General features: G+C 44.3%; 2 protein-coding genes across 2 annotated transcripts in view; one reads left to right on the top strand and one right to left on the bottom strand.

Moving 5' to 3' along the window:
- LRRC20 (leucine rich repeat containing 20) overlaps positions 1–21,294 on the top strand; it is a 295,773-nt gene that overhangs the window by 143,078 nt on the left and 131,401 nt on the right. The gene's annotated exons all lie outside the window — the stretch shown is intronic.
- LOC115470385 (ropporin-1-like) overlaps positions 1–21,294 on the bottom strand; it is a 73,861-nt gene that overhangs the window by 11,396 nt on the left and 41,171 nt on the right. The window contains exons 4-5 of the mRNA XM_030203504.1: positions 5,877–6,038; positions 994–1,169 (exon numbers count right to left, since the gene is read on the bottom strand). Coding sequence (XP_030059364.1) covers positions 994–1,169; positions 5,877–6,038 — 338 coding nt within the window. The remainder of the gene's footprint in view (positions 1–993; positions 1,170–5,876; positions 6,039–21,294) is intronic.

The raw sequence follows: 21,294 nt of genomic DNA, 5'->3' as shown, positions 1-21,294 counted from the left end.
GTCAGTGCATATATCTAGTTATTCAATGCCAGGAGCCACACATGCCTCACCATTGAATATCCAGGGTTAGTTTAGCCTACTGCTGTGAGTTGCTTACGAACCGCTTATTGCTGCAGCCTGACTATTGGCCCCTTACATAACAGTGTGAAAAAATGGATCCATGAGGAAGATGTGGTTAGAAATGTGAAAAAATGCAAAATTTCACTGCTATCCCACTTGCTAGGGCACCGGTCCCTACATTTCCAGTTTTCCCTTACTATTACTATTGACCAAAATCTTTGCCAGCTGTGTTTTGTTTGTTTGTTTTTAGTACAGATGCATATGAGTATAGCCAATGAAATCAAATCTATCATGTGCCTGGAGAGCTGGGACTGAATTGACTGTATTTTTTTTTCTAGGAAGATGTATTATTCTAGTTAGTTTTTTTCACTGATACTGTTTTAGTGTTTTGTTGTTCTATTTGTTTTTTATGTTTTTTTAAATGTATGTACTATTGTTCTCTGCCACGGATAAGGATGGATTATAAATAATAAACTATAAGCTCAGTCAGTAATGATGTTTGCTTTATATTTATTATTTATTATTACATTTGTACCCCGCACTTTCCCAAACACTGCAGGCTCGATGCGGCTTACATAGTAAATTACAATTACAATCACAAAGTTTTTTTTAAAAGAGAATATATGAACTATGTAGATGTAGTGAGAGTGGGGTATGAAGGAATGTACCTTCTGAAGATCCTATATATATATATATTTTTTTTTTTTTTTTTGAGAGAGGTTGTTTATGCTGATTCTTCATAAAATAGGTACCATTTTGGATTTGTCATTCAGGTGTCCTATTATAAAATCAAGCCCTTAAAAGTTTTCTTTTGGGGAACTTAAATTGAACATTCAAAAAATGTACTTAAACCTTATTTTTTGTTACTATTGTTCTATTGGTACTATAATAGCACCACCTTCTAATTACAATAGTAATGAGGTCGATACTTACATTTCTTGGTGTAGATAGGTGAGCATGCGATTTACTTGTGTCCTGGATACCTCTCCGTCTACGTCAGCTAAAAATGTGTAAAGAAACTGGAAGGTGCTGAAAGGGATTCGTGGTTGTCCGCTCTCGCGCTCAGTGGACAGGATTTCACATGCAATCTTAAGTGTCTTAGCGATGGTCTATAAAAAGGCCCAAGCAAAGAGGAAGAGCAATAATACAATCTCTCTTTTATATACCCACTAGCCGTTAAGCCTGTTAAAACAGGCGAGATTTGTGTTTTGCAAAATGTAATAATTCTCACCTTCATCCATCCATGTCCAGCAAACCTCCCTCTCCCCTGCCCTCCCCTTCCCCGATCCATGTCCAGCAACCCCGCTCTCTCCCCTGCCCCCCCCCCCCATGTACAGCAGCTCTCCTGTATCCCCTGGCCTCCCTCCGTCCACCAACCATCCCCTCTCCCCTGCCCTTCCCCCAAATCCAGCAACCCTCCTCTTTCCCTTGGCCTAACCCCCCGGTCCACCAACTCTGCTCTCTCCCATGCCCTCCCCCATGTCCAGCAACCCTCCTCTCTCCCCTGCCCTCCCCTTCAACGATCCATGCCCAGTAACCCTGCTCTCTCCCCTGCCCTCCCCCCCCATGTCCAGCAGCCCTCCTGTCTCCCCTGGCCTCAACCCCATCCACCGACCCTTCTCTCTCCCCTGCCCTCCCCCCGTCCACGACCCTCCTCTCTCCCCTGCCCTCCCCCATATCCAGCAACCCTCCGCTTTCCCTTGGCCTCCCCCCCCTGCTCTCCCCTACCCTACCCCTATGTCCAGCAACCCTCCTCTCTGCCCTGCTCTCTCCCCATGTCCAGCAACCTCCTCTCTCCCCCTGCCCTCCCCCCATGTCCAGCTACCCTCCTCGCCGTCGCCCTCCCCCCTCTGTGTTGGGCCCCCTGCGCTGACATGAGAGCGCCTCTCACCTCCTTGTGAAAGCGCTGCAGGCAGCAGATCGCTCTGCTGCTGCCTGCAGCGCTTCCACACGGAGGTGAGAGGCACTGTCATAAACCTCTAAATACATAAAAGTAATATTGAATATGGTGCTCAGTTTCTAACAGTGGTTTCAGCTGGAACAGCTGTGAGAGCTAAAATAGCTGATATCGCTGCACTCAATCATTGAACCAGCTATTAATCAAATCTATCTTACATATGCAAAGATTTTATATATAAAAGACCACTTATCTGAATAAGTAGCTCCTAGTTGCTTTGTAGATGTCACTGAGGACAGAGAAGCTCTGAGCGGGAGTTTTCCAACAGTCTGCTCCATAAACGGTTTAAGTGAAATAGTGAGGTATTATACATCTGATCTCTTGAAGACGCATATGGCGAAATGCTGGACCATGTGGATCAGCAAAAACCATTGGAGAATTTGTGTTTAAGGTTACAAACAATGGGATTTAATTGCTAGTCATCACTTGAAGCATGAATTGGGATTGTGAGAGTCTGCAGCAAGCAACATTGGATATAGCACTATTGAGTGTCACTTGTTAGACCTTGAGGACTCTTTAAGTAGCTAAGTTTAGAATATTTGAGCAATATAAGCAACTAGTGGTATTTGAATTCAGCACGAGTAAGAACCACTTCAGCGCTATTGATCTTGAGGATCATTTCGGAAAATATTTGGCTGCAGCCTCTTGGATTTTAACATTTTGTTTTTGAACACTTTTTTCTGTCATTCCACTAAGCATTTACTTATTGTTTGAGTACACATTTGTTTTTGGAGGTCTCTTCTCAGTGACATCTACAAAGAAGCTGAAGCAACTAGGAGCTACTCAATCAGATAAGTGGCCTTTTATAAATAAAATCTTTGCACATGAGATAGATTTGATTAATAGCTGGTTCAATGATTGAGTGCAGTGTTATCAGCTATTTTAGCTCTCACATCTGTTCCAGCTGAGACCACTATTAGAAACTGAGCACCATATTCAATATCACTTTAATGTATTTAGAGGTTTATGTGTTATTAGGTTTAGTTTTATTTTATGATTTGTAAGATACAAATCTCTTCATATGTTATTATTAGTGTTGTTAATCAGAAGAAACAATAATATTAATATTTCTCATTCAGGGCCCTTTACCAAGCTGCGGCACAAGGAGCCTGCCTGGTGATAGTGCGTGTTTTCCTATGCGTGCCGAGGCCCCCTTTTAACGCAGTGGGTGAAAGAGAAGTCTCGCTTTCCTGCAGGAAATGGCTGTGTGGCCACCATTGAGGTGGTGGTAAGGACTTCCCGCACTAACCCGGCAGTAACCCGGCAGTGCGTGGCACTGCCCGGATTACCACCGGGTACACTCTGGTGCTACAAAAATAAATATATTTTTGTAGTGCCAGGTATGATGGCGCGCTGGGGTAAGAAGTACCCGCCAGGATTCTGTGGTAGCCCAGCGGCATTTCCTGTTTAGCGAGCGGTAAGCCTTTGTTGGGCTTACCACCTGCTTAGTAAAAGGGGCCCTCAACATATAATTTTGGATGCTAAATAGCATAGGAATGAATAACTGTACATCTTGGTCCCCAATTTATAAAAGCATGGTAAGGTTTTGCATTGATTGCCAATATTATGCACAGTAACTGCAAAACCCTCCCTGTAAACTGTTGGGTATGTTCTCAGCATTTGTGGGAGGGCTGTCATGCAGTTAATGCAGAGAAAAAGTTGCTACTGCATGTTAACTGCACCACAGGTAATGTTCAGTGGACCTAACTACACCTCATAAGATAGTGTTACCTGCTCAGAATTATATGCCATATAAATGGTTAATGAACACTAACGGCTTCTGTGTTAACTGTAAGATGTGACTTTGCCCATTCCACATCTCAAAATGGCATTTTCTGCGTGAGCTGTGTAACATGGAATTAGGGCATGCTAGCGGTTAACACGTTATGCTGTTGTGTATAAGATTTACAGCTAATATAGCTTATTAAATGGATACCGATATTTCTAAGTGAGTGATTTCTGGTCAGTGATTAAGAAATGTAGACAAATAAATAAGTCTTTGTTCCACCTCATGCTTACTCCTAATGATTGTAAATGTTTTGGAGCAGGCATTACACTTCTATGAATTGTACAACGCTGTACACATTCATTAATGTAAATGTTGACTGTGGTCACCTCCTTGCATGGATCTCTGCCAGCTGAGGCTTCAAAACAAGGCCAATTAGAGAGCCGGTAATTGAGAGGGTCTTGTTTATTGCAGTTTAATGAGGATTCATGGTCCATGTTTGGAAGAAAACTGTAGGCCTCGTACAAATAAAGGATTTGAGGTCTTATAATTATCATCTAACATTTATTATTTATTTATTAGGAGTTATTTACTGCCTTATTAAAGAAATTCACACAAGGCGATGCACAGCAAGAATAAAATGGGCATAGGCGATGCATGATTAGGACATTTAAGCGTGGCTTATAGAATAGTGCTTTTTTTGGCCCCATATGTACGTCCTTACATCATTTGATAATTCTTATGTTGGTCCAATAGGTTCTCTTTGGGTGAGTGGGTGAAGGGAGGTGGAGGTTTGAGCTTGGTGCTATGATAGGAAGGGACTGGCAGGATATTTGCTATAGCCAGGAGGTATTTGATATACCCGCGTTTCTGAGGTTTTTGCAACACATTCAAAGCGGTTTACATATATCAGGTACTTATTTTTTTTTTTGTACCAGGGGCAATGGAGGGTTAAGTGACTTGCCCAGAGTCACAAGAGCTGCAGAAGAGAGATGACCTAATAAAAATTTAAGGGTTAGACTGATAGGGGAAAATACAAGAAATGGGCGCTGAACTGCTGTTATAGGATACTAGTTTAAGTCCTCATCTATCCCCCTAACATTAGGCACAAGCACTTACACCAGCTCAAACACTGGTGTAAATGCTCATGTCCAACTGTAAGCAGTAGGCATGTAATGAATAGTATTCTATAATATGCATCCCTAATTGCCTGACACACACATGACCCGCCCATTGGTTCCCATGTCCACGCCTCCCTTGATGCAACTTATAGAATAGCGACTAGTGGAAGTTGCACATGTAGCTACTAATTTTTGCCAATTGGTGCCAGTTAAGGCCATTTACAGCCAATAATTGGCTGTTAACCTCCAATTATTGAATTGATGTGCATGCAACTGACCTTTTCTATAAATTAAGTGTGTAACTTTGAGCACTAGGGCCTAAGCGTATTCTATAAGCTGCACCTAGATTTAGGCTCGGTATGTAGAGAATATGCTTAGTTTGATATCTCAGCACCTAGAACTAGGCACATCCATTTACACCAAGGAAAATGTGAAGTAAATACTGGCGCATAGATTTAGGCACAGAGGGCTATATTCTATAACAGTGCATGTAAATTTTGAAACGCTCATTAAATGCCCATTTCCCCACCCATAACCATGACCCTTTTTGGCTGCATACACTAGAATTTAGGCGCTCTGCGTTACAGAATATGCATAGCGAGTTGTGCAGTAAATTCTAATTATTGCAAATTAGTGCTCATTATTGTTTGCTAAGTGCTGTTGAAAACGCTGATTGGCTTATTAAGCCAATTAAGTTATGTGTGTTATAGAATACGCTTGGATTTCAGTACAGAATGCTAGGCACAATATATAGAATCCGGGAGTAAGCATTAAATCTGGCACCCAAATTTATAGAATTTGGGGGATATTGTATAATATTAGGTAGGCAAAATGTGTGAAATGTTGTTCCTCTAAAGTCAGGAAATGATGGAGTTAAAACTGTGGTCCTATAATGCACCTGTTGTGTGCTTGTGAGCTGGAATAAAGTAAAGTTATAAAAGTATTAGTTATCAAAATCAAAATATGATAAAAGAGTTCACATTGGCTAAAAATAAACATTGATATGACTTACAACTCCAAGAGAGCTGCAAGCTAGGACGAAGAATTTCAACCACTCAACCTCCTCAGCCAGACGACCCACAATGATAATGCTCTCGAAAAGGTCAATTGGGAGGTTCTGCGCCTTCCACATGTCCAGCAGTTCACTCGTTTCGATGGTTAGCCTGCCTGCAAGCTGCAAGAAGACCAGTATGTAGAGTGTCAGTGTCTTGCGTGACTTGTGACTGACATGCTCAGCAAACCATTTGCCAATTAGCAGATAGTGAAAGCTATTTAAATAAATACTGAGCAAAACAGCAAAGGACGTCTGCAGTATACCTGAGCAAAAAAGCTATGGCATGCAGTAAGCCTTTTACGTTCAGCAACAAGAAGGAGTGAGGTAATCAAGGATGAGGAAAACCAAGCTTGTAATATAGAGAGTCTTTATTGCATATCGTTCCTAAAGGCCTGTTGCGTGAAGACTCGACACAGTTGTATTTTGGCTAGTCTTTCTCGATGAAGCAGTGTTTCACATGTATGTGAAATGCTGCTTCCTCGACAAAGGCTTCTTTGCGTGACATTTGATGCGCTTTGTATGTATCCGTTATTGCTTTGTTTATCCCTATATTGCCAGCTGCTCAGGGATCAAAGCTCCTGATGAAGGCACACTAGCCGAAACACGGCCATGTCAAGTCTTCCCGCAATAGGCCTTTAGGAACGATAATAAAGACTCTCTATATTACAAGCTTGGTTTCCTCATCCTTGATTACCTCACTCTTTCTTCTTGTTGCTGCTCATATCCTTGAGGATTGGACCTTCTCCTTTTTTTTCTTTGGGAAACTTTTTATGTGCACATTAAAATTGGATATTCAGACTGCGGGAGGCAGCTCGCATAAGTGCCTCGACTGGCGCTTACTCTGGATATTAAATGCCGGGCCATTTCCGGTGACCAGCATTGAATATCCGTTTTTTTTTTGCCAGCTGAAACTTAACTGGCTAATTGAATATTCAGCACTGGCCGGTTAAGTTTATAGTGACTAAAGATAAGACTGCTTTTTAGGCTATCTGATTTGGCCATTAAACTTATCCGGCCAGTGCTTGAATATTAGCAGTTAGCCGGCTAAATGCTATTTAACCGGCTAGGAGCTGTTCCTGGCCAGGTAAATAGAGCTGAATATTTTATGCAAAATATTTTACATAGAGCATGCTAAAAATCTCCCTGAATAACATGGGCATTGCATTGGCACAGACAATAACTCAATAAGGGGCAATTCAACTAGGAGCTTTCATTTAGGCACCCAGAGGAATCGCTGTAGGGGGCTATTCTATTCCGACACCTAGGTGTCCAGGGTGCTAGTGTAACATGGCATCGATGTGCCTAACATCCATTTAGTACAATAACGACGTCTAAAAATAAGAAGCTATATCAGATATAAAATTATGATGAAATTCAATCTTCAGTTCAATATGTTGCTTTCAGGATATTATTGTACTATATGGATATTATGGACTCCTGAGGAAGGCTATATGCTGAAACATGACTAGTGTTGAGTCCCTTTTTGCAAGTCTGTACAATAAAGAGCTGCTGTATATGGATTGTTTGCTCTTCTGTCAGGTATCTCCCACTGTATTTATAACCATCTAGATGGTAGAACTGCTCTTTAAAAGTCTAATGTCCATTATAGCATGAAATTCCCCTTACTAATTTTCCTGAAGTAAACGAGCCATTTCACAAAAGGAATTTTATCTGTAGAAATCTTCCCAACCCCACTTCTCCCGAATATTTTAATTTCGTGTAAACTTCACCACCTATAGAAAAGATGTGTGGGTCTGGAGTTAGGACCAGGTCTGGAAGCATCAGCTCGACAAGACGAAAAAGACCTTAAACCAGTTTGGCATAAATCAGGAAATTTATTATTTGATTACTAAAGCAGTATCTGTGATTCGACATGTATATTTATATGTCTTTACAGATATTAACTTACTCCCAATGGAGGCGTTTGCCAAAACATGGATATGTCGGGTCTTTATTAGTCAAATAATTCTCCTGATTTATGCCATATTGGTTTTGTGTCTTTTTCATCTTGTAGACCTGGTTCCTTTAGCCCTGGTCCTACTTCATGGTTACCATTGGTGGTTACCCACCTTCTCGGTGTTTGCGCTGACTCTAGAACTTAATCTCCAAATTCATGAGCTCATCTGTAGGGCTGCACATTTCCCCAATATCCATGATCTTCATTTTCTGGCTGTTAATCACAAGCTCACTGCTTCTTTTCCAGTCTACCATAAAAGTGAGGTAACTGGATCTTTTTCCAGGGGGAATGATCATCTAGATATTGTCGGCATAAAAGCAGCTGGTCAAACCAAATGATCTGATGAGCTGCCCCAAGGGGTACATACAAATATTAAGGAGGAGTAAAGTAAGGGGCTGTGGTGCATCCAAAGCCTGAAATTGTAGAGAGACATAGACCATGCAACCTCACTGTGAATGTTTGATCTGAAAAACATAAATATTGCCTTACTGGGACAGGCCAAAGGTCAATCAAACCCAGTATCCTGTTTCCAACAGTGGCCCATCCAAGTCACCTGGCAGGATCCACGAATATGTAGTGGATTTTCCCCAGGACCACCCTAAAAATGGTTTATGGACTTTCTTCCAGGACTGTGGCCAAACCTTTTTTTTTTAAACCATGCTATGCTAATCACCTTTACTACATCTATGGCAAATGATTCAAAGACATACAGTATCAGACCCTAGTTTAGTGAAGTGTTGTATAAGTAACTAAGTAAATGTAACTAGTTACTGTACTTAAGTAAAAGTTTTGTTACTTTTACTTGTAAAGAAGTACAGGATAACATGTCTTACTTTTATTTTACTGAAGTAATAATTTTGCCAGTTTTACTACTTATACTTGTTACATCTGAGCTTGCAGTTAAAGTAAAAACGTAAAAGCAATGTGAGATGTAAATGATGAATCCTCAGTAAACCAAATGAAACCGCAATCCGGAACAGGATTATTCAATTACAACTTTGTCATGCAAATAGTGAAGCATCTCACCTTTAATTTTGCTGTTCAGTGAATAAGCTATATGAACAGAGGTTGCCTGTGGTTGTTGACTGGTTACTGGTCCTCCAGCCAGTGATGATTTGGGTCATTTGAAAGTGGAGATGAAGCTGAAGCTGGTTGCAAGTCATGATGAACAGACATATGTCTCTATCACAACAGACTGCTAATCATCCCATGGAACATTTGACGTTTCTTGCATCAGTTCTTGACAAATTCTTAGAACATGCAACAGACAATGAGTTCCAGCTTTGTGAAAGCCTTCTTTGTATTGGACAGCTTGACAATGATAACGAAGATAAAGGTGAAGATGCAGAGTGATGCATTACACAGCACTACTTGGAATGGCAGATGGTAATAACAATAATGATGATAAAGTGTTCTTTGCTATATGGAAGTCAAGTGTTTCAGAGATTCCCTTGATCAAAATCTGCAGACTCAGCCAGAAGACATCAGTAATTTGCTACCTCGTCTGGTTGAAGAACTTTTTATCAGACTGAACAATCCACTTCCTGCCAGTTCGGTTGTTGAACACCTTTTTAGCTGTGCCAGATTAATGAATCACAAGCACATTTGTATGATTGACAGTCATTTCAAAAATGTAGTTTTACTAAAGTAAAGTGGATTGAACTGTAGAGCAATAAAGTTGTTGGTGTAACCCGGGTCTCACCCGGTTCTAGCTCCAGACCTGGGCCACAAAGAAATTCACTATCTCTCTCACTTCAAAACCTCACAGTCTTCACTTCACGGTGGCCACTCTCACCACACACCTCCTTCCAGCCACTTACAGTCGAGGTGGGGTGGGACAATGATCCAGGATAGCGATCTAGGGGTTGGGAGACACTTTGCTAGTTCTGAGTTCCACTCAACTTTCAGTCCAGGAACCACGCAACCTTCCAAGGCTTAATAATAAACTCAGCCTTTATTGTAACTTCTACAACAAGCAGATAGCAACTTGATTTATTTGTAACACAATTGATTGTAGCTCTCTATTAGAACTTAATCCTCCAGTTTCTATTGTTCTGTGGGGAACACCTATAGCACTTTCTTCATGGGTGTATGTACAGAGATGCTTCAGGGCTATTTACAAATAGACAACTGCTCTTGTCCACGCCTATCCTGGGAGGCAGTGTTAAATCCCAAACGCTGGTTTCTCCTCTCTCAGTCAAATTATCTGCTGTGGGCTCAGACCTCTTACTGTCTGACCCCCTCCAGCGGTGATCCCTCTTTAGATCCACCCTGGACCTGGGCTGAGCTCTCCCTATTTCCAATCCCATTACTCCTGGGCTGGGACCCTTCTCTGCCCAACCGTAGCACTCTTAATCCTCCGGTTGCCTACTTACCTCCTTCTTGTCAGCCAAAGGTTACACTCCTTCCAACAGGACTCCCCTCTCTTCTCTAGATCTATTGGCAGGGGATTTTCAGACAACCAAAAGACCATGTTCTCTCACATACAACTACATTTATTAACTCGTAACTCCTCCCATAGCTGACACTGACTCCAACATGGGCACTATCTTTCAACATTTTATTCCATAAACCCTCCCATGAGCTGGGCTTTCCTACCATCCCAGGGATCTCCCAGACACACTTCCCAGTGACTCTCTACCAGGGCACATTCTTTTCAGTAATCCTAACCTAACCAGAGATGACATTGGAATAAAATGTTAACAATACATGTATTCATTGCAGTTGCAGTACTTTTACTTTTTACTCAAAAAGTATTATATTAGGCAATAACTTTTTTTTAACTTTCACATAAGTAAATTTTTAAATGTGTTCTTCACTGTACTTTTACTTATGTATTAAAATATGCAATTATTTTTACTTAAGTATTTTAACCAAATACTTTGAACAACACTGGTTTAGTGTGCACATTAAGCCTAGAGTCATAAAAATGGAACTACCCACATTTCGATAAACTTTATGAGTAGTTTTTACCTGCTGGTATGCTGGGATAAACAAAAAAAAAAACCACTCAGGTAATTTGCTTTGATTGAAACCTAGGGCAAAGTATCTACATCCACTTTTAGGCAAAACTACTCTCCTCCTGTCCTCCCCCCACCTCAAATGATACCTGCTTCTGGAATGCCTCTTGCAATAGGTAAAAGTACATGTTATGTGGAATAGGGGGCCTACCTGTCCTTGTGTGGACAGGCTAGGCAATAATCAAAAAGTCCATTTCCTGGGAAAGGGCTTTATTGTCTTGAAGGATAATTTTGCAACCACCCACATTAGTGAGAAACATGCATGCTTGTAGATATCACTATTGGGCTCATTTTCGAAAGAGAAGGATGCTCATCTTTCGACACAAATCGGTACCTGGAGCAGTTTTAGTGGGTGCAGTGCACTTCAGGCAGGCAGACCCAGGCCCATCCCCCTCCCTACCTGTTACATTTGTGGAAGAAACAGCGAGCCCTCCAAACCCCAACAGAAACCAGTGGATTTTAGGGGGGGGTGGGGGGCTCAGCAGACAAGGCAAGGGAGCTATGTTCCTGGGAGCATTTTATGAAGTCCACTGCAGTGCCCCCTAGGATGCCCGGTTGGTGTCCTGGCATGTCAGGGGGACCAGTGCACTACCAATGCTGGCTCCTCCCATGACCAAAGGGCTTGCATTTGGTCGTTTCTGAGATGGGCATCCTTAGTTTCCCTTATCGCCGAAAATCAGAAACAACCAAGTCTAGAGCGTCCCTTTTGATTAAGCCCCTCCATGTGAGCTTAGCAAGATTTTTATAGTAACGTGGAGGGGCATAATCGAAAGGGACGCCCAAGTTTTGGTGAGGACATCCTCGCAAAACGTCCCGATGGAGGGGTGGGGAAACCCGTATTATTGAAACAAGATGGATGTCCATCTTTCGTTTCAATAATACGTTCAGGGACGCCCAAATCTTGACATTTTGGTTGTCCTTAGAGATGGTCGTCCCTAGACGTGATCATTTCTGATTTTCGGCGATAGTGGAAACCAAGGACGCCCATCTCAGAAACGACCAAATGCAAGCCCTTTGGTCATGGGAGGAGCCAGCATTCGTAGTGCACTGGTCCCCCTCACATGCCAGGACACCAACCGAGCACCCTAGGGGGCACTGCAGTGGACTTCCTAAATTGCTCCCAGGTACATAGCTCCCTTACCTTGTGTGCTGAGCCCCCCCAACCCCCCCTCCCAAAACCCACTACCCACAACTGTACACCACTACCATAGCCCTTAAGGGTGAAGGGGGCACTTAGATGTGGGTACACGTTGGTTTTGAAGGGCTCACATTTACCACCACAAGTGTAACAGGTAGGGGGGGGATGAGCCTGGGTCCGCCTGCCTGAAGTGCACTGCACCCACTAAAACTGCTCCAGGGACCTATATTCTGCTGTGATGGACCTGAGTATGACATTTGAGGCTGGCACAAAATATTTTTAAAGATTTTTTTTGAGGGTAGGAGGGGGTTGGTAACCACTGGGGGAGTAAGGGGTGGTCATCCTTGATTCTCTCTGGTGGTCATCTGGTCATTTCGGGCACCTTTTTGTGCCTTGGTCGTAAGAAAAACAGGACCAGTTAAAGTCGTCCAAGTGCTCGTCAAGAACGCCCTTTTTTTTCCATTATGGATCGAGGACGTCCATGTGTTAGGCATGCCCAAGTCCTCCCTTCGCTACGCCTCCGACACGCCCCCGTGAACTTTGGTTGTCCCCGCGACGGAAAGCAGTTGGGGACGCCCAAAATTGGCTTTCGATTATATCTTGGTGACCCTGTGAGAAGGACGCCCATCTTCCGATTTGTGTCGAAAGATGGGCGTCCTTCTCTTTTGAAAATGAGCCTGATAGTAACATAGTAAGTGACGGCAGAAAAAGACCTGTACGGTCCATCCAGTCTGCCCAACAAGATTGACTCATATGTGCTACTTTATATGTATACCTAACCTTGATTTGTATCTGCCATTTTCACGGCACAGACCGTAGAAGTCTGCCCAGCACTAGCCCCGCCTCCCAACCACTAGCCCTGCCTCCTAACCACCGGCGCTGCCACCCAATCTCCGCTAAGCTCCTGAGGATCCATTCCTTCGGCACAGGATTCCTTTATGCTTATCCCACGCATGTTTGAATTCCGTTACCGTTTTCATCACCTCCCTCGGGAGGGCATTCCAAGTATCTATTATTCTCTCCGTGAAAAAATACTTCCTGACATTTTTCTTGAGTCTGCCCCCCTTCAACCTCATTTCATGTCCTCTAGTTTTACCACCTTCCCGTCTCCAGGAAAGGTTCGTTTGGGGTTAATACCTTTCAAATATTTGAACGTCTGTATCATATCACCCCTGTTTCTCCTTTCCTCTAGGGTATACATGTTCAGGTCAGCAAGTCTCTCCTCATACGTCTTGTAACGCAAATCCCATACCATTTTTTAGTTTTTCTTTGCAGCACTTCAATTCTTTTTATATCTTTAGCAAGATACAGCCTCTAAAACTGAACAAAATACTCCAGGTGGGGCCTCACCAACGACTTGTACAGGGGCATCAACATCTCCTTTCTTCTGCTGGTCACACCTCTCTCTTACTCCAAGTGAAAGACATGTTACTTTCACTTGGAGTAATAATCCAGGAAAAGTACGCACCCACATTTATATCTGTTATGTAGACCATATAGTTTTTCTATACGTTTGCTAGCTCCAACCCCACACTTGGAAGCACCTCAAACAGTAGATGAACTAAGGTGTATACAAGCTCTATACATAAAGGGCATGCAGTTCTATAAAACCCTTTTCCATGGGTGAAACTCTTTACCTACAAAAATTGGTTTGAAAATTACCCTCCAAATATATGACAAGTTATTTTTATAGCAATAGGAAGAACCTTAATGTACAAGTCACCCTTTTGTATACAGCGCTCACCCCCACCCCGTAATGGGGCAACATCACTTGTGATAAGGTCATTCATGAGTATAGATTCAAAAGAGGTTTGGACACTTTCCTGGAGAAAGTCTATCAAAAATTGTTCACCGGGTAGATTTGGGAAAGCCATTGTTTATCGTTGGAGATGAGCTATAAGAAATAGATCTACTTTTTGGGATCTGCCAGTATATGTGACCTAGAATGTCCAGTGCTGGAGACAGGTATGAACTCGATGGACCCTTGGTCTGACTCAGAATGGCTTCTCTTATGTTCCCTGTGTCATGTCATCTGAACCTGCTGAGCCAGTGTTGGACTGACCACATCTGTGGACTTCTAGTTCTTCCTTACTTAATTTGCAACTAAAGTTCATAGATGCAGTTGGATAAAACTGAATCAGCCTGCTCAGATGAAACAGAGCAAGTTGTTAATCCTGATGAACTACCAGCTTCTCTATTAGGGAATGAGTTCTTTTTAAATTATGTTTTACTGCTAGAAGCATAGATTCATCTCATTAAAATACTTTTCTCATGCTTCCACAACTGATGCTTCTTCAGAAAGATGACATGAAATCCCTAGATATTTTAATAGCTTGGAGGGAGCATTGTTCACCACTAAGTAGCAGTAATCAGGCTGTACGTGGATATTCAGTGCTGCCTGGTATTTGGATACTGGCGATTAATATCCAGGTATAAAACACCTGTGAAGGTTGTCATTTAAAAAAAACCCCAAAAACCTGGCCACTGTGAGCTGAATATTGTGTGTGTGTTTGTGGGGGGGGGGGGGGGGGGGATAGTAGTGGAGGAGTGGCCTAGTGGTTACGGTGGTGGACTTTGGTCCTGAGGAACTGAGTTGAATTCCCTGCACATGCAGCTCCTTGTGACTCTGGGCAAGTCACTTAACCCTCCATTGCCTACCGCATTGAGCCTGCCATGAGTGGGAAAGCACGAGGTACAAATGTAACAAAAAATAAAATAGTATCAAGATGAAGATCAACGAGTGTAAATAAAAAGACAAATTTCCAAGTTTATGTGTGGATTTCTAGCATTTTCCCTGTCCCCTCAAAACACTCTACATTTGAAGAGAACAAAAGAGGTAAAACCATGTAGCACAGGAGGAGGTGGGGGGGGGGGGGGGCTATTAAAGTAATGGGACATATTCTTGACATTATAATGGTATGAAAGGTTAAGACTAAGAAGAAATTGGTCAAAAATTATAGCTTGCACTAGTCAGAGTTGAGAGAAACAAGCTGAGTTATTCATCTCTTCCAACCAAGAGCACAGATTTAAAGTGATTTACAGCTATGGATTTCCCATTGTGAATTTGTTGAGTTTCTGAAGAGTAATTTACCTGAATTAACTATCGTGCCATGATCATTTTAGGCAAATAAGATGCATTTCTCACGATTTTACTTTACACTTGCTAGTTTTGACTTTCTGGAAGATGGACCATCAGGTTGAACACCTGTGAGGCAGGCTGGCTGAAAACACCAATATTCTTTTAGTCGATGGAAGGTTTTTTCCTCCCAACCATCCCAGGATGCACTGGGCAGGGCTGGGCACCGCCATTTTGCGGCGTCGAAGGAAGAGGAGGGAGGCAGGCTGCGTCCCTCCTCCAACCAAGGTAGGGGGGTGGGCAGAGAGGGAGGGTGGGCGTTGGATCGGATGGCAGAGCAGACCCTTGCCAATGCTGGGGGTTGGGTTGGGGGGGCAGTGGTCCAGCGGACCGACAGCCCCCGTCACTGGAGGGGGCGGCGGCCACAGCCACTGGACCACCATACCACCAGTCAGGGACCATTTTCGGGGGGTTTCGGGGGGCTGGAGACCCACCAGATCTCCAGCCCTCCCTGAACCTGGGGGGGTGGGATCGTCAGGAGGGACCGGAGGTCCACCGGACCTCCAGTCCCCTGTCGCTGGGGGGGTGGTTTGCATCGTTGGGGGGAATGGGGGCCTGCCAGCATCCAAATGCATGCTGGACAGGGCTCACCATTCCTCCCCAATGATCTGCCAACCCTAACGCCAGCTCGGAGCGGGCTTAGGGTTTGCTGTGGCCAGCGACCCAATATTTGGCGCGCTGGTCGCTGATCATTGGGGATGAATGCGTTAAGCGCTGATTAGCATGCCTTAGTGTGCTACTTGTGCTAAGAGCCTTCGAGTGTGTTGTTTCACGCGCTCGAGGGCTGTGATCATGGGGCGGCAGCAAACGCCAGTGCTAGTATGGCGTTAACAGCCTCTAGCACCGGCATTTGCTTTTGATCATGAGGGTAACAGTAACTTAGACCAGTTCCTTATATCTGTATAAAGAGCTTGCCTTGAGTTTAGCCACCATTTATCCCAACTGACTCTGTACCACCCTTTTCCGCCTTGGCCACATGATAAGCCGTATTGTAGAAAAGCATTAACATTATATCTATGTTATTTGGTTGCTATAATGTATGCTTTTTAGATGTTTCATTAGTGACATTGTATTATAGCTCTGTTATTTGATTTTCAGTGCTGTTAAATGTGGATATATTTGATACTGTTTCATGGTAGTCCTATTAATATGTTTTAATTTGCAGTTCTCAAGTTTACCTCATTTAGGGACTCTCTTACTAGGCTGCAGCAAAAAGTGGCCTGTGGCAGTGTAAGCGCATCTATTGGGTGAACGCTGGGCCAATTTTTGCCACATCCTGGAAAAAGCGCTTTTTTTTAAGGGGCAGGAAAATGGACATGCGGCAAAATAAAAACCAGCGCGCATCCATTTTCTGCCTGAGACCTTACTTCCACCCATTGACTTAGCGGTAAGGTCTCACACGCTACCCAGGCAGTAGGCATGCAGCATGCGTTCACTGCCGTTTACCACTGGGTAAGCACCACACGGTAGAAAATAGAAAATATTTTCTACCTTGTGTTTTTGGCGCACGCCAAATTCAGAATTACCACCTGGGACACGGTAGCTGGGCAATAATACTGATTTGGCGCATGCTGGACATGCGTACACCCTTGCGCCTTTGTAAAATGGTCCCTTTTTGTATTTATATTTATGTTTGGTCATTTTTACTATTGTTATACTATTAACAAAATGGTAAGTTTTATGTTAAACCGTAACTGCAGTACACCACCTTGGGTGAATCTCTTCATAAAGGTGGTTAATAAATCCCAATAAATAAATATGTCATGGGAAAGGGTGGATTCAGACATATGAGGGTAGTGTGCAAAGGGGGAATACTGCTTATGGCCAACTGGCTTTAATCTAACAGATAAGACTTTTAGCCTACTTTCTGCAAGATCAGCTAGGAGTAGAAAATTCCTGTATGTGCTTCACGGGACATTCCTTGGTCAACTAATGGAAGAGCCCTCAAGGAGAGGCTGCAATGGATCTGGTACTGGCAAACAGAGACATTGTCATTGACATTATTATAAGAAAAAATATAGGGTTCAATAATCACTGTATGGTGAGGTTCAAACTTCAACCTGAACTGAACCATATTAAGGATAGGACCTTGGACTTCAGGACAGCTGACTTGAGAATGCAAACCTTAGGCTAACAAAGATAAAAGAAGGAGCACAGAGATTAGAATTTAAAAAATATCTTAAAAACTACACAAACAAACTGGGCCGGTCCAACCTGGTAAGCGGGGTAAGCACCGCAGGGGGGCGCCTGCCTTCAGGGGTGCCTTCCTCCCACGGCCCGCCCAGCTGTTCAACGACGATGCCCAGGCTTTCCGCAACGCTGCACGCGGTGCTGCTCTTGCCTCTTGTCTCTTTCCAGCCTTCCACTCTCAATGTCACGACGATGCCTCCTCCCCCTGCGGCACCTTCGTGTGCGCCAGTGCGCGCCTTGCGGTTGCGGCCCTACTTGAAGTCTCGCATCTCTGAGTTCTCCGGCCGACTCGCTCCTCCATCCCAGCCAGGCTCCGTCCCGTCTGAGGCTCCCAGCTGACTGCCTGACAGTGCCCTAAGGCTCAGTCCCGTCTGAGTCTCCCAGCTGACTGACAGTGCCCTAAGGCTCCGTTCCTGCCCTGGCCTTTCCTGCACTGGCTAGTGCACTCCTCCTCCACCCCTGCCCTCCATGGACCACGCACCACCAGTCGAGACTCGGCAGAGCAGAACGCAGAAGAAGTACAAGAATCTTCAAGTTCTCAATCAAGTTCTTTAAGCCAGGTAAGGTAATGGCCCCGCGGCACGGATCTATTATTTATTTATTTCTGTTGCTGCTGCTGCTGTCAGTGCTGCTAGAAGTTTGATTTGATGAGAAGAGCACTAGAGCAGCAAGCTGCAGTCGGGAGGAGGGGGGCAAGACGGGGTCATAATGTGAAAAGGTCAGGACGGGGGGGGGGGGGCAAGAACACTACTATGGTGGATGGGATGGGATAGAAAGAGGGCATGATGTCGATGATGGAAGGCACTGGGCTGAAAAAGGGGACAGGGTGGGAGAAGAGGGAGGGAGAAGAGAGAAAGAAGATGCTAGATGGGGGGGGGGGCAACTGATAGTCTGAAGGGGGGCACCAGAGACCCTAGGACCGGCCCTCCAAACAAAGGAGAACAGACAGAATTATCAGGAAAAAGAAAAGTAGGTAGGGAGAGTGGTTAGAAGATCAAAGACCCAAGCAGAGGAGAAAATTGCCCAATTGATGAGAAAAGATAAAACCTTATTTTGATATAAGGGAGAGGCGAAAAAGCAAGGGAAAGAAGTAAGATAAAGAGAGAGAGAGAGAGAGAGAGAGAGAGAGAGAGAGAGAGAGAGAGAGAGCAGTTTGCAGAGGATCAACAAAACACAGAAGAAGAAGGCAATGACTCTAACCTGGGCAAATGGGCTGGCATTTATAAGAACATAGGTCTGGCTAAGCCTTGCATTTCTTATGGCCCTGTATTCTGTGAGTGCAATGTCTGGTCAGGTCTCTTGGAAGTAACCATCAGATATGAATAGGAAGATCCATTTTCTGTTGCTCCCTCCCACATATTTGTAATGGACCTCTCCTTCTGAAACTTGTCCAAATCTCTTCACAACAACCTCTGATAACAAATTGTACTGTTTAACCAGGCATTGACTAAAAGCATTTCCTTAAACTTTGTTTTAAATTTGCTGCCAGGTAATTTCACAGTGTCCACTTGTCCTAGTATTATTTGACATGATAAATAATTGCGCCCTATTAATTTGTTCCATCCCAGAACCTACCTTTCATCCCTACGAGTGAAGACAAGGGGAAATAGAAGAATATAAAAAAAGTGCTGAAATAAAAACTAACAAGCTAGTAAGAGGCTAAAACTCTTCAGTATTCTACCATGTCAATGCAGGTTGGCATTGGCCAAAAGACCATTATGCATTATGACAAAGGCATGTTGGGTGAGAGGGTCTGGGTATTGGATTAAATATGAGAGCTTGTATGCTTATCTGCACAACATGCTAGAGGGCCAAAGGCATCAAAAAGTGACTTAGATAATACGTGATATCCTATAAGTGATGAAGCTTTCACAGCTGGTTGCTGCAATATATATTCACAGTGAAGACCAGAAAAGTTGGGAAGACTAGCTAGGTGAATTAGATTTTTATATGCTTTCATCTACTGTGTTACTATGGAGTGAATTTTAGAAGGTTTGGTGCTATTTACATGAAGAAAAAGAGGTTTTAAAAGAGTAAATCAGCATATATGTGTAAGTAGTGATTTTAGAGGTGCAGTTATCAATATGGGCTACTGTTAAGACATGTTATTTTAGCACAGGTTTCATTTTATGCAGTGAGACCAAGGGCCCTTTTACTAAGGCGCACAAGGCACCTATGCGCATCCAACACGCGTCATGAACATAATAGGCTCTGATTGGTAAGATGGCCGCTGAATAACAGTCGCAAGAACAACATGCTTCCGGGGATCTTTGATGGACTAGACCAAAAGACAGGTATTATTCAACCTGCCCAGTCCAGTCTCGCAGGTGACTGAAGCGGGTAAGATAGAAATAACACTTAACTGATTACCGATCGCATAATCAGCTCCATAATGCCGTAACGCTGAGGACAGCGGCAGCTGGCCTCACCCACCCAGGGCCGCCTTTTTTGTCTAACCGGGACCTCGGCGTCTGATAGAAAGACCCAAGCCTGACTCATTCTCCACAAGAGACTTTGACCGTTCAACGGCTGCATCAATCGACTTGCCGACCGTCCAGACGACGGAGCTCCTGCCGATTCGTTGAAGTGCCCATCGGTCACCAGGGCATAATCCAAGGCCTGGACTGACAAGGGATGGCATAACGAAAAGCCACGGCCTGAAAACCTTTAAGATACTTCAGCTGAGGACTGAGACTGGATGAAGGTTAATGTACCCGGTCTAAATGAGATGCGTTTTAGTTGCCCGCTCCAGATCAGCTGATCAACTGACCGCTCCAACCACACGTGCGTGCTACCGCGGCAGGTATAGCCCACAGACATTCTCCAGTCAGATCATATAGGAAAGCTGGAGGAGCAGAGGAATAAAATCAATGTGAATGACTCTAGCAAATTCAAGTCTCTATTCAGCTCCGCATAACCGTTAGCTCCAGGGCCCGACTTAACCTGACGGTGATCCCGTTGACCGTCGCCAGTTGAGACCATGGGACAGGCCAACACCACGTGCCATTTCACTGCGAGACCAACCGATGCCTTCAGATCTGACTCAGCGGCCGACAAGCTAGGACCGACTCATCCTGTGGGTGCCTGCATCCTCTGCCCAGCCTGCATCCTTCTGTTCCTGCCTTACATCTTCTCCCCCAGCCTACAACATCTGCCTCTGCCTAGCAATGTCTGTTCCAGCCTGCCTGCATCTTCTGCCCAGCCTACATCAACTGCCCCTGCCTGCATCGCCTGTTCCAGCTTTCATCATCTGTTCCTGCCTGCATCGCCTGTTCCAGCTTTCATCATCTATTCCTAGCCTGCATCCTTAACCCCAGCCAGCATTATCAGTCTCTGCCTGCACCCCCGACTCCAGCCCCCTGCCCCTGCCATCAACTGCTCCTGCCTGCATCGCCTGTTCTAGCCTGCACCCTTTATTCCAGCCTGCACCCTTCTTCCTTCCAGCCTGCACCCTCTGTCCCGGCCTGCTCCCTCTGCCCCAGCCTGCTTTGTCTACTCCAGCCTGCATCATCCATTCCAGCCTGCACCATTTATTCCAGCCTGCGCCCTTTATTCCAGCCTGCACCCTCTGTTCCGGCCTGCTCCCTCTGTTCCAGCCTGTTTCATCCGTTCCAGCCTGCTTCATCTGCTCCTGCCTACATCATCTGTTCCAGCCTGCACCCTCTGTTCCAGTCTATGTCATCCGTTCCAACCTCCACCCTCTGTTCCAGCCTGCACCCTCTATTCCAGCCTGCTTAATCTGTTTCGGCCTGAATCATCTGTTCCGGCCTGCTCCATCTGTTCCAGCCTGCACCCTCTGTTCCAGCCTGCTCCATCTGTTCCAACCTGCTCCATCTGTTCCAGTCTACAGCTTACAATCCAATCCTGCTCCATCTGTTCCAGCCTACTACTACTACTACTACTAACATTTCTAAAGCGCTACTAGGGTTACGCAG

This window comes from Microcaecilia unicolor, chromosome 5 (genome assembly GCF_901765095.1).
Source record: "Microcaecilia unicolor chromosome 5, aMicUni1.1, whole genome shotgun sequence".
Taxonomy (NCBI): Eukaryota; Metazoa; Chordata; class Amphibia; order Gymnophiona; family Siphonopidae; genus Microcaecilia; species Microcaecilia unicolor.
The sequence above is the reverse complement of the archived record's forward strand: the minus strand, read 5'-3'. Positions and strand labels throughout refer to the sequence as shown.